The 13,925-nt window shown below is 33.1% G+C and overlaps 1 protein-coding gene across 2 annotated transcripts in view; it reads right to left on the bottom strand.

The window, feature by feature from the left end:
* Positions 1-13,925, bottom strand: part of ETNK1 (ethanolamine kinase 1) — a 66,629-nt gene that overhangs the window by 39,316 nt on the left and 13,388 nt on the right. The window contains exons 2-3 of one of the 2 annotated variants that reach the window (XM_054445463.2): positions 7,542-7,801; positions 7,164-7,348 (exon numbers count right to left, since the gene is read on the bottom strand). In XM_054445463.2, coding sequence (XP_054301438.1) covers positions 7,255-7,348; positions 7,542-7,801 — 354 coding nt within the window. In that variant the 3' untranslated portion in view covers positions 7,164-7,254. Of the gene's footprint in view, positions 1-7,163; positions 7,349-7,541; positions 7,802-13,925 lie in introns of those variants that run through there. The other variant, XM_054445462.2, reaches the window with a different exon arrangement.

Here is a 13,925-nt window from a genome sequence, read left to right as displayed (position 1 = left end):
AAGATGGTGACACTGGAGCCAGAAAGAAATTCTTTAGGCAGATAGTGAGGGTAAAGGAGTTCTCGGTAAGGACTCCCTTTTAATAGAAAGCAGCCCCCAAATCACTTCTAACAAAGAGCAGCCTGAAAATTCAAGCTGCAGACATAGATAAGCAAGCTAGAAGCTTGCATGAGTGAATGCTGGCAGCTGTGCCAGTAGAAAAGGGCTACCTGGAAGCCAGGTATGTTCACAACGGAGCCTCCATCTTCCCTTTTCTTTGTCACCATGTGTCCAGTAAAAGAAGCCGGCAACATGGCACTGGCCAAGTAGAGAACCATCTGCATAATAAAAGATTAAAGTGGGGCCACCAGCTTCTACACGCTTTATGCAAAGGCACGCCTGGTCCGACCCATCTTTCGTGCCCTCTGCAAATCAAACACTGCCTCCTCAAGTTAATCTATAAAACCCTGTGCATTTCACCACAGAACTGGCAACCCATTTTCTCTGAGACCCCTCTCTGCACAGAGAGCTCTTCTCTTTCTTTTGCCTATTAAACTTCTGCTCTTAACCTCACTCTGGTTGTCTGCATCCTAGTTTTCTGTAGTTGTGGAACAACCAACCTCAGGTATTACCCCAGATAAAAATGGTGCTTCAATGGTAAATTTTATGTAGTATTTACCATAATCAAATTTTTTCAGAACAACTATAAACAAATCAAATTTTTATTAACTAAATAAAATGCTCATTGAAAAAGAAAAGAGTTCTTAAAAACACTTTAATCAAGTATACCTCAATTGTTTTCTATTAGCAAATATTATATACAACAGAAAATGCTACATTTTTATATTTCCTATTTATTTAAAAGATTATTTTTAAATGTTTATTTTTTATATAATATATTTGCTGACACAAAACATAAGCAAATCAAATCCAACAATATATAAAAAGAAATTATACATTGTGACCAAGTGGGATTATCTCAGGTATACAAGGCTGGTTCAATATTTGAAAATTCATTAATGTAATCCATTACATTAACAGACTAAAAAAGAAAAATCACATGAACCTATCGACATGTGCAGAAAAAGCATTTTGCAAAATCTAGCACTCATCATAAAAACTCAGCAAACTAGGAATAAAGAGAGAATATCTTCAATCTGATAAAGAATATCTACAAAAAAACTACAGCTAACATCCTACTTAATGACAAGTAATTTGAAGATTTCCCACTAAGATCAGGAATAAAGAAAGAACATCACTTTTCACCAATCCTTCTTAACATTGTACTGAAAGTCCTAGCTAACGCATTAAGACAAGAAAAAAAATAAGAGGTAAGAAAAAAATAAAACTGTCTTTGTTCGCAGATAACATGATTTTCTATGGAGAAAATCCAAAAGAATGGACCAAAAAAACCTCCCGGAATAAGCAATTATAGCAAGCTTGCAGGATTAAAAAAGTATGAAAGTCAATTGCTTTCCTACATACCAGTAATGAATAAGTGAAAATTGAAAATAAAATGCACTCCTTTTACAGTAGCACCCCCAAAAATAAAATAACTTAGGTATAAATCTAAGAAACTATGTACAAGATCTATATGAGGAAGACTATAAAACTCTGATAAAAGAAACCAAATAACTAAATAAGAGGTATTCCATGTTCACGGATAAAAAGACTCAATACTGCCAAGATGTCAGTTCTTCCCAGTTTGATATACAGATTCAGTGCAATTCCTACCAAAATCCCAGCAAGTTGTTTTGTGATATTGAAAAACTGATTCTAAAGTTTACATGTATACTGTATACCAAATATACACAATTATTATTTGTCAATTAAAAATAAATTCTTAAAAAGTCAATTTTAAAATGTAAAAAATAAAGTTTATAGGGAGAAGCAAAAGGCCCAGAATAGCCAACACAATAATGAAAGAGAAGAACAAGTTGGAGGACTAACGCTACCTGACTTCAAGACTTACTATAAAGCTATAGTAATTAAGGTAGTGTGGTATCTGCAAAAGAGTAGACAAACAGATAAAGAAACAGAATAGAGAACCCAGAAATAGACCCACATAAATACAGTCAACTGATTTTTTAAAAGGAGCAAAGGAAATATAATGGAGAAAAGATAGACTTTTCAATAAATTGTGCTGAACAACTGGACCTTCACATGCAAAAACATGAATCTAGACATAGACCTTACACCCTTCATTAAAATTCTGTCAAAATGGATTACAGACCTAAATGTAAAATCCAAAACTAAAACTCCGTGAGAAGATAACATAGGAGAAAATGTAGATGACCCTGGATTTGGCAATGACTTTTTAAAAACGACACCAAAGGCATGATCCATGAAAGGAAGAACAGATAAGCTGGACTTTATTAAAATTAAAACTTTCTACGCTGCAAAAGACACTGTAAAGAGAATAAAAAGATAAAGCACAGACTGGAAGAAAATATTTGCAAAACCCATATCCAATAATGATTATCCAAAATACACAAATAGCTCTTAAAATTCAGCAATAAGAACACAAACAACCCAATTTAAAAATGGTCCAAATACATTATCAGACATTTCATCAAAGATACACAGATGGGTAAATAAGCATATGAAAAGATATTCCATATCACATATCAGGGAAATGCAAACAAAAACAATAAGATACCACTATACATCTATTCGAATGGCCAAAATCCAAAACACTTACAACACCAAATGCTGGTGAGGATGTGGAGCAACAGCAACTCTCATTCATTGCTAGTGGAAATGTAAAATGGCACAGCCATTCTGGGAAACAGTTCAGCAGTTTATTACAAAACTAAATATATTCTTACCATACAATCCAGCAATCATGCTCATCAGCATTTACCCAAAGGAGTTAAAAATTTGTATGTCTACATTAAAATCTGCACAGGGATTCTTATAGCAGCTTAATTCATAATTGCTAAAACTTGGAAGCAACCAAAATGTCCTTCAGTAGTTGAATGAACAAAATAGATTTGGTGTATATCCAATGAAGCATTATTCAGCACCCTAAAAAGAAATCCGCCAATAAGCCATAAAAAGACATGGAAGAAACAAATGCATATTACTAAGTCAAAGAAGCCAATCTAATGAGGCTACTTAATTAAATGACTCCAAATATATGACATTCTGAAAAAGGCAAAACTGTGGAAGCAGTAAAAAGATCAGTGGTTGCCACTAGTTAAGGGGAAAAGAGGGATGAATAGGCAGAGCACAGAGGATTTTTTTAGAGCAGTGAAACTCCTCTGTATGATACTACTAACAGTGGATACATGCATTATATATTTGCCCAAACCCACAGAATGAACATCACCAAGAGTGTATGCTAATGTAAACTGTGGACTTTGGGTGATAATGGTGTATCAATATAGGTTTAGGTATTATAACAAAAGTACCATTCTGATATTGATAATTGGGGAGGTTGTCTGTGGAGGAAGGAGGGGATCTGGGAAATCTCTGTACCTTCCCCTCGATTTTGCTGTGAATCAAAAATGCACTAAAAAACTAAAATCTTTAAAAGGAAAATCTCTTCATTCAGATAACTTAGCATTATTTAATAACCATTAATTTATGTTTTGTATATATAAGAAGGTAATTAAAAATCATTTAAAAGATATCTGATTTTCACTATCATATATTGGTCCTTCTCCTGCCTTGTCTCAGTAAGCGAGGTTTTACTACAGTAACATCAAGTCAAACCCTGCTTTAAAATTCCATACTCGTTAAAGCCAAATGTTTCAAACCCTCAAGGCTTCAGAGAATTCCTCAAATATTCACTAACACTAATTGTTACTTCTCTTGAAAGCTTTTAAAAAATTAAATGTATTCTAACAATAACAAAAATATTTTGAAACTGAAAAATAATCTTTAATCTTACCATCCCATAGTATTTCATTTTTATATATCCCCTTTGAGTTTTTGCATGAGCAAATTACTGCCTAATTGTAGCCACAGTTAAGCCATTTTTTAAGCTGATTTTTTCCTGTTGGCCCTGCATCAGCCATTTTGCATGTATTAGACAATAGTCAAAAAGTTACATTTCAACAGTAGCATAATTCTCCTTTGTGTTGAGGTACCTTACTTATATCTGAATATAAGAGACTTCTAATTGTTGCTGCCAGAAATACAGCATATAACTTTCTTTTGAGTTACTATATATTGTCCTTTTGATTTCCAAAAGAAAACACTACCAATTTTACATGCACACAACCAACAAGGTGCCAGTTCCACTACAGTACCCTCAATATGCTCTTTGATAAACTTGCAACAATTGATTTGAAACTGCATTTCTTCCATTATGTCTGTCACTGGGTGGTTTGTCATTAAACTTCAGCCAGGTTCTTGACAAGAGGCAAATTTCTAAGAAATATCTGATAAGAAATTTGAAAAAATTTCTAAACACTTTTGAATTTTAAAAAATTTTCTGAAGGTGTCCGTAATAACTGTTCAAATAAAACAGAGAATGATAAATTTCCATAAGTGGAATTACCCATCAGGCACTATAGCTCATTGTCCTTACCTATGCCATTCCTCACCTCCTACAGGCTATCTTGTCCTTCAAAGTTCAGTTCAAATGTGATCACAGTGAAACATACTAATTTCCTATGTATGCCCAAAATCAACTACCCGTACTTTCTCTGAAAGCCTTTTCTGTTCTTCTTTGTACAATATTTAGGTCATTTTTCCCCTAAGGTTACTGTGTCAAAAACTGTAAATTACTAAGACAGCAAGGACAGTTTAGATTCTTCTTCCTCCCCCAGACTAGCCCAAACATAAACATAAGCCTTTTACATTCAAATGAGATACCTTCGTCATAATCATAATATAAGCATACAGCTATGGTTGAATGAGCCAATTCAAGAAAGTACTGTGGACTTTGATCTAAAGCGCTAATCAACATTTACTGATCAATCAGTCCAGATCACTGCATGCATATTATTAGGCTGACCTAACAATCAATAGTGTCTTAAAAGTTTATGATTATATTCAAACATTAAAGCTCATAAGGATTAATCAAAATGTGACAACTAACCCCAAATTGTCAATAAGTCCCTAATAAATTAACAAATCAAAGATTCTTTTTAACCACAGAATACAAAATTCATTTAAAAGGGGCTAAATAAGCACATCATCCCAAATTTACATCTTTAACCTCTTCTTGGGGCTCCAGACCATCGTCTACTGGTTTGCTTACTTGGTATTTTAGAAGTATTTCACTGTACATATTTGAAAACAATAAAACCACACTCCTATTTAAAATCATGTGTAATTCAGATGTTTTGTTAATCAAAACTTGCCTTTCCCTCAGCTTTTCTTTTCTATTTTCTGTTTTATAGTGACTAAGACCTGCTTAACAATAAGAAATGCCATAGGAATTAGAATACAATCTGAAATAAATTTAACAGCAAAACAAATTAAATAGCAAATGTTACTATTCATAATGCCAACTAACAATATCTTATCATACAGGGTTCTTCAGTGTCATCTTCTTTTGCTTACTTTCTCAGCCTCCACTCTGCTTCTCCTCTGCAAAATTGTGGGGCAATTCAATGTATCACTTATTACAAGCCAGCTGTCAAAGAATTCAGAGTATTGATGTTTGGTTTCTAACACAGTATATTCTTTTTATGAAATGTGTATATGCCTACAGTATCACTTATACATATTCTGAGTAAATCTAGGAAGGGGGGGCGATGAAACGAAGTTGGTTAATGGGTATGAAAGTACAGTTAAATCAAAGGAATAAGTTCTAGCATTCAATAATATAGCAAGGAAATTATAGTTAACAATAATTTATTGTATATTTCAAAATAGAAAAGAAGAACTGTAATGTCCCAACACAAAGAAAAACGTTTAAGATGATAGATACATCAATTACTCTAACTTGATCATTATACAGTGTATACATGTATCAAAACATCACATGTACCACAAAAATATGTACAACTATGATATATCAATAAAAAATATATTTTAAAAAGATCTAAGTAGAGAAAAAATAAACAAAGGCTTTGGCATTTTGGAAAGAAATAATAAGTAGATCTAACCAAAAAGTATACAAAAGGATATTTTTACTGAAAACATGTTTATAACATTGTATCAAATAACAAAGTCAGCCTTGATAAACCTTCACTGTTCTTGATCAAAAACTATAATTATTTTACTTTTTCTATTTGAGGTTACTGAAATAGATCAATCATGTTTTACTCTCTGCTTTAGTTAGAAGGAAACTCATGTGGCCCTTCCCTAGGAACTTCATGAAATATGTTTTTGCATATATACAAAACCAGCTTTGGGGGGATCCAATTTATGCATCTATTAATTTTTAATGCTGTCATATAGGTATTTGTCAACCATTGTGAACAAGATTGAGGATTTATAAATATATGCAAGCCTAAAGACCATGAAACAATTGACACACAGTAAACACAAATGTATTAATCAGAATCTTTTAATACATCTAAAGACCAGACTCATGTAAAAGAAGAAAATATATGTGATGGCTAAAAACTAGGGTTTGAACAGACTTCTACGACAAAATATTTTAACATATTATTTGATATAGGTTTACAATAGGTAAGTGATACATACTGGTGCATTCCATTTTTGTCAGTGTATTAACTTAGCAGTTCTTAACCTACGATCCAGGGAGCCCTTGGCCATCGAAATCCTTTCAGGGGCTTTGTAAAGTTGAAACTATTTTCATAAGACGTTATTTACCTTTCTCACTCTCACTCTCTCACAAGTGTACAGTATACTTTTCAAGAGGTTACATGATATGTGATAATTTCATCACAATGATAGCTAACAGGACATGTACTTGATATTCTTGTATTCTAAAAAATTTGTTTTAATATCTAATATGGTAAATATTGATAAACGTTAATCAAATATTAAAACAAAGCTCTTTGGGCTCTCAGCCTCAAAGAGCTATAAAGAGGTCTTGAGACCAAAATGGTTGCGAACTGCTGGTCTAACCTATGAATGCTGTTTTCAAATCCAGACCATTTTCTAGAGTTTTCAAGAGCAGAAAGAGAATTTTTAAAGTTGGCAATTTTGGAAAAATGACCAAGCATATATGACATTATTCCTTATAGAAAACATAATATATTAAATTAAATAATGAACAACTTAAAGAACAAAGAATTGTTAACCAAATTAATAAAATTGTAATAGGCAAGATCTCTGAAAACATGAACAATTAAGTAATAAGCAATTGGCAGTAAGAAATGTGTAACACTTCAACTCAAATACTAACTAGAAAAAACTAAGCAGAAGCCTTGACTCTCTGCAGCCGGTTAATCCAAAAGCTCTTGTAGTTTTTCCTTTGCAAAGAGTCAACGATGATAAACTGCAAATATAAAGAAATTTACTTCTTTCTTTTTAGGGAAAACAAGAACAAAAACAAAAACCCTAGCTAAAGAAAGTTTCTAAGTTCACCAAATAGTTGCTCAAACAAAGACAAGGCAATTTTAAAAATATTTCCTTAATGCACTTAAATGCCCACATTTTTCAAAAGGAAAAATTCAGAAAAGAAAATGTACCTGAAAATGGCTGGGTTGCAGACATGCTTTGGATCCAATGCTTCTCCTTGTATAAATTCATAGCATAGTCCATTATTGAAGGTACAGTAGAGTTGTGGTGCACACCCATGAGCCTGCAACACTCGAAAACTCTTTACTTCCTCATCTCGATCGACTAATAACTCAGTCTTATTGCCATAAATTCTCACCAGGACTACATCCTCCATGGTGTTTCCCACGTAACAGCCAATAAGTTTATTTGTGATTCCATCTGTGAAGAGCTGCCAAAAATTTTTTTTAAAAATGGGGAAAAAAGTAATTATCTATCTTTAGAGAACAGGAGATAAATTGAAAATCATGAGTTAAATACTAATTAAAGAAAACACCAACTTCACATAAAAGAACCATCTTTGAATACAATTTTATCTAACATCTATAATTTTAATTCTATATTTAAACAGAGGACCACTAATGTTAACATGTTGCCCTTAATTTATATATTTCCTTGATCCAAAGTGTTAATTATTCATTCTGTCTTCAATATTTCAATATAACTTTTTTGATACCTGCCATTTCTCACAGTCTGCCTTGTATCACAATCTTTGCACATTTGTGTGTGTCTATGTGTGTGTGTGTACACATGCAGGGAATATACACATACAGGGAAGCTCTCCTATGTCCAACAGATTGGAAAGTCTCTGAGAATGGGAACACTGCCCTATTCCTAGTATGGTTCATTACTTATAGAAGGCCTTAACAACATTCATAGATGTGTTAATAAATATACAAATATAATCTGCCATAATTTACATTATGGCAAATCTCCAACTTACTAAAAACTCAATTTTATATATTAATTTTAAAGATTATCTAATATAACATGCATTAAACATTGTGTTATACACTCAGAGTATAACAGTTTTGACTATTATAATTTAACCACTATGGCTATAAACAAAAACGCAACCTTACAGGAAGAAAAAAGAGGTAAGTAGAGATTTCTATGGTATTTTTAAAATGAGACTTTTGGGGCTTCTCAAGACCTTTAAGTCAAGTACTTCAAATCCTTTTTTAGATCTAAGCACAGAAGGTGTATTTCAAAAGGAAACAGGTGATTAGCAATACTAGTTATAAAAGTCTAATAAAAATTGTAATGTTCATTTTCCTCTGTATTAATCTGACACTAGAACTAACATAACACTTCACTTCTATTATAATTCAGAACTTTTGAAGGCTCCCAAGTGGAACAAAGGGAGAAAAGAGGAAAGCGAAAGCAAGAATTCAGAACATTTTTTTCATGTCAACACGGCAAGAATAGGAAAAAAGAACAGAAGTTTTAAAAGTATGTATATACATTTAACTAATGCTTAAGAAAGAGGGTAAATATTTCTTTCTCAATTAGATTGATATGATATTAAATGACATATGAAAAAAGATGTGAAAGTATTTACTAAAACTATTAATAATACACAACTAACCAGTGTTTATATAATGGTTTTTATTACATATAGGGCTTAGCTGTTACCTTTATTCACATAATGCAGTAAAACTTCATGAACTAGTATAAAGGGATTTATTTTGAACATCCCCATTTTTTAAAAATGTGCATACTAGTGTTGCCTTCCACCTAGATTTCAAAAAGACTGTGTGAAAGACACTGTCAGAAAGAATATATACTTAAAATGACTATTTTTTATCATAATCATAATTTTATTCAAATCTGCACTGAAAAACATGTTATTTCTTATCACAAGGCCCCTATCAATTCACACATGCTGTTCTGTAACTTCTTCATATGTCATAGATAAAATATTTCAAATACGGTAATAAAGATTGAGAAACCTTTTAACATTCTGAAATGGTTATAATGAAAGAAACTCTAGGCTCCTCAAACTCCAGAAATCATCATCTCCATTTTCTGAATCTTCACAGCAAATAGTAGGTACTTAAACACTAGAACTCGTATAGTTACCAACATTAATGTCTTCATCTAGCTTATAAAAATTGCATTCTCTTATTCTTGCCTATAATGATCAAACATATCCCTAAATTGACCATGCTATATTATTCATTTATTTGTACAAACATAAAAAGATGTGTGCATTTAAGGGCTACAGACAGATATGATTACTCGATACAGATTATCGAACACTAATTAAACATTTATAAAGATGACACAGTGTCACAACTCTCCAATGACCCTAGCCCTAACTTTCTGTGTTGCACAACAGCTACATAATTGGAAATGAAATGACAGGCAAAGAAAACGCTACAATAAAAAGAAATGTGAATAATATAATCCCACATTTATCAAAATACTTTATGTATAAATAAAGATTTATTTGTCTACAAAGATACTAGGTAGTTTAAATCTTGTTTATTTTCTTGTTTCTCTATAAGTAATTTAACCTTTTTTCTTTTGGCTTATGTATGTTTACTAACTTGTATTTTTACAGCAATGAACCTGGTTTACTAGTGGAAAAATTAGTAGCAAAACAATGGCCTGGCACTCACTGGGCCTTGAAGTCATGCTGAACATAAACAGTTTTACACAACATCAACATTCAACATTAGATAAAGTTACTCTGTGATCATAATGGATCAAGAAAACAACAAAACCACTCTGTAATCATGTCTGAAGGTAGAAAAAAATAGGAACTTTGTCCAAATGACAAAAATTACCAAATAACTCCTTATCCTGGCTAATATGAGTGACTGCTGCTCTTTTCCAGTCAAACTTTGGCCCTGCTTCATTTCTTCAGCCTTCTAGGTATGATTAAGATACCCGTCAGTCATAGACTTGTCCCACTTCCTTCCTGACACCATCCAATCCAGAGAATACTGTTACCTCGAACCCTCCCCCAAATCACCAGACAAATCCCCACCATTCTCAATGTAGTTCTCCCTTACTGCAGTGAGTAATAAACCCACCTTCTTCAGCTACAGGTGAGTTTCTACTGGTCTCTGGCTGGAGAACAATGACTTCAGTTTAAAGATGTACAGGTGATACTTCTTACCTTTGCATTGTTCCTACCTCATATATAAACCACAAGTAACTCAATGTGCTGAACCATCTAAAATATGCTATTAAAATACACTATACACACTCTAGCTATGTATACTATATTAAATATATACTAGAAATATAAAATTCCACCTCAGTAGAGTTGAGACAAAATATAAATCTTAGTGAACTCCTTTTAATGGGGTTTATCCTGCACTATTTGTCAAGTATTTCAGACAGTAGTAGTTGAGAGGATGAGCTACAGAGCCAGAGTTTGAGTTTGAATCCCAGCTCTGTTACATACAAACCGAGTAACCTTAGGCAAGTCACTTACCCTCTCTGTGTCTCTATCTCATATATAAAATCAGTATATTAGAATCTACGTCTTGCATTGTTCTGAAGATTAATAAGTTAATATACATAAAAGCACTTAGAACAGTGCTTGGCACACAGTAAGCTCGTAAATGTAGCCAATGATACATTTAAATTTCAATACAAAACAGCAAAGTAATGATGAAATTATAAAATAATAATTAAGACTAAAATATATGTTAAAACAATACTTAAAAACAACAATTTCAATACGTCTCTAAAAGTAGCTTAAATCCAAATAGCTAAATGTTAAATATCATTTCTGGGCAAATTCTCTTTCACATCTTAAAAAAAAAAAAAAAGGCTTTCAGTTTAGTTAGAAATGCCATTCAATGTTACTCTCTCAAGTTAGTACTACTCTATATGCGTTTGGTTTTGCATGACGAATTATATCCTGTTAAACTTTAATCCCTAAAATGTATACTACTAAGCTAGTAAATTTAGCTACTATTCACTTCTACTCTTTAGTTTAAATATTAACAGCTTTTAAATACTAGGGAAATTAATAATGGATTCTCAATTTGTTCTCTGACTTACCTCATCACATAATTTTTAAAAACAGCATCTATATTGGTTAAAAATACAATTTAAACTTACCCTTTAACAAATTCCAACAACCCAAGAGTCTACTTTTTAATGCTTAATATTGATGAAGCTATCACTGCTACTCTGAAAATTGGCAATTAAAATAGAATTAAGCATTTATCCTACATTTTCTACAAACCATATTTCATAATATCCAAACCGCTCTAATTAATGAGAGAAAGTTATCTACCAAAGAATTCCAGTTGACAAATGTGGAGGATACAACAGAAAAAGTATTCAGGAAACAATCTTCAATGAATAAAACCATTAGATGAAAGACTGATAGGTAATTTTATAACGGTAGGAGTCATCTGTCACCTCCTGATTTCACGAAACAACCTGACATGTTATACCTTCTGATGTGATACAATATGAAATACACTGCACTACCCATGATTTGAAATCTAATCAAGCTTCTAGATCTTCCTCTTTTTTTTTTTTTTGACAGAGTCTCACTCTTCTGCCCAGGTTGGAGTGAAGTGGCACGATCTCGGCTCACTGCAACCTCCACCCCCCAGGTTCAAGTGACTCTCCTGCCTCAGCTTCCCAAGTAGCTGGGATTACAGGTGCCTGCCACTGCGCCCGGCTAATTTTTGTATTTTTAGTAGAGACGGGGTTTCGCCATGTTGGCCAGGCTGGTCTAGAACTCCTGATCTCAGGTGATCCACCCGCCTCGGCCTCCCAAAGTGCTAGGATTACATGTGTGAGCCACAGCGCCCAGCCAGATCTTCCTATTCTTAAGAAAATATAGGGATTAAAGAAACACCACATGGCTGGCCACGGTGGCTCATGCCTATAATCTCAACCCTTTGGGAGCCAGGAGGATAACTTGGGGTCAGGAGTTCAAGACAATCCTGGCCAACGTGATGAAACCCCGTTTTTTTAAAAAAAAATTAAATTAAAAATTAAAAAAAAAAACACCACAAAGAACAACAACAAAAAATATACAAATCCAGAATGTAGGTCTTTCTACACAAACGCCCCACCAATAAATAGTCAATAGCATACAGTCTAGTTTAAAGAGGCTTATGAAACATACAAACGCATGGATCTAGTTTGTTTCCTAACTCAAACAAATATGTATAAAAATACTTTTTGAGGTAAAATTTTATTATGAACTGGCTATTAAACAGTACTTAGACATTACTGCTAATTTTGTTCAGTGTTATAATGGTGCTGTGATCATGCAAAAAAAATACTTTTTATGTTTACAAATTTATACTGAAATACACAAAGACAATGACAAGGTCTGACTGAGATTTGCTTTAAAATACTTTAAAGGGGTTAAAAAACAAATGAAGCAAATATGGATTCTGGATAATACATGAATATTTTATTCTCTCAATTTGAGTATGTTACAAAATTATAGTTTTTAACTCGCATGATACAACTAATCAAAGCATAAGTGAGGAACTTTAGAGCTTCCATTAGAGAATTACAAAATATAAAAGCATCAATGAGAAATTCTAGAGCATCTATTAGAGAATTACATAATATAATATAGAACAAGTATGTGAGATTCACTTGCTAGCAGATTCCAAAACAAATAAATGATAAAACTTAAAGACAGGCCGGGCATGATGGCTCATGCCTGTGATCCCAGCACTTTGGGAGGCCGAAGCAGGCGGATCATTTGAGGTCAGGAGTTAGAGACCAGCCTGGTCAATATGGTGAAACACTGTCTCTAATAAAAATACAAAAATTAGCTGGGTGTGGTGTTGCATGCCTGTAATTCCAGGTACTCTGGAGGCTGAGGCAGGAGAATCACTTAAACCCAGGAGGCAAAGGTTGCGGTGAGGCAAGATCGCTCCACCGCACTCTAGCCTGGGAGACAGAGCGAGACTCTATCTCAAAAAAAAAACAAAAAACCCCACCTTAAAGACAGGTTAAAAAGGGGGAAAAAAATTAAAAGGTCCAAGTGTTTTGAGATGGAAAAATAGATTATGTGGCCATGTATCCCACCCACTTCTAGAGGCCAACTTCTTTCTCCTTCCTTTCTCTGCCAAATTTCTTGCAAGAGAATTTTGTATTCAATTATTTCCACTTCCAAACCGACCATCTGCTTTTTTTTGTAATTTTTATTTTTATCAATCAACAGTAGACCTCCCCCTAAACTACTTTTCAACTCTCATGCTATTTAATTCCTTATTTTTAAATACCATTCTTAAACTGCTTTTCTGTAAAGTCTACACATTATCTGAGACTTCTTATAAGACTGAGCTTTCTTATTTCCTTCACACATAAACACTCTCTCTCTCGCTCTCTGTCACTTCTCCTATCTTCCTTTACCCAATATAAGTATATTAGATTTTTTACCAATCTTTAATTACACTATTTTGTACACATCCTTCCAAACCCCAACATGAGATATACTATAAATTTCCTTTCCTGGATAGTTTGTTTCCCCTTTAACTAATTACTGGCTTATTTTCTCATTTGCTTAC

This window comes from Pongo pygmaeus, chromosome 10 (genome assembly GCF_028885625.2).
Source record: "Pongo pygmaeus isolate AG05252 chromosome 10, NHGRI_mPonPyg2-v2.0_pri, whole genome shotgun sequence".
Lineage (NCBI taxonomy): Eukaryota > Metazoa > Chordata > Mammalia > Primates > Hominidae > Pongo > Pongo pygmaeus.
This window is presented reverse-complemented; position numbering and strand designations above follow the sequence as displayed.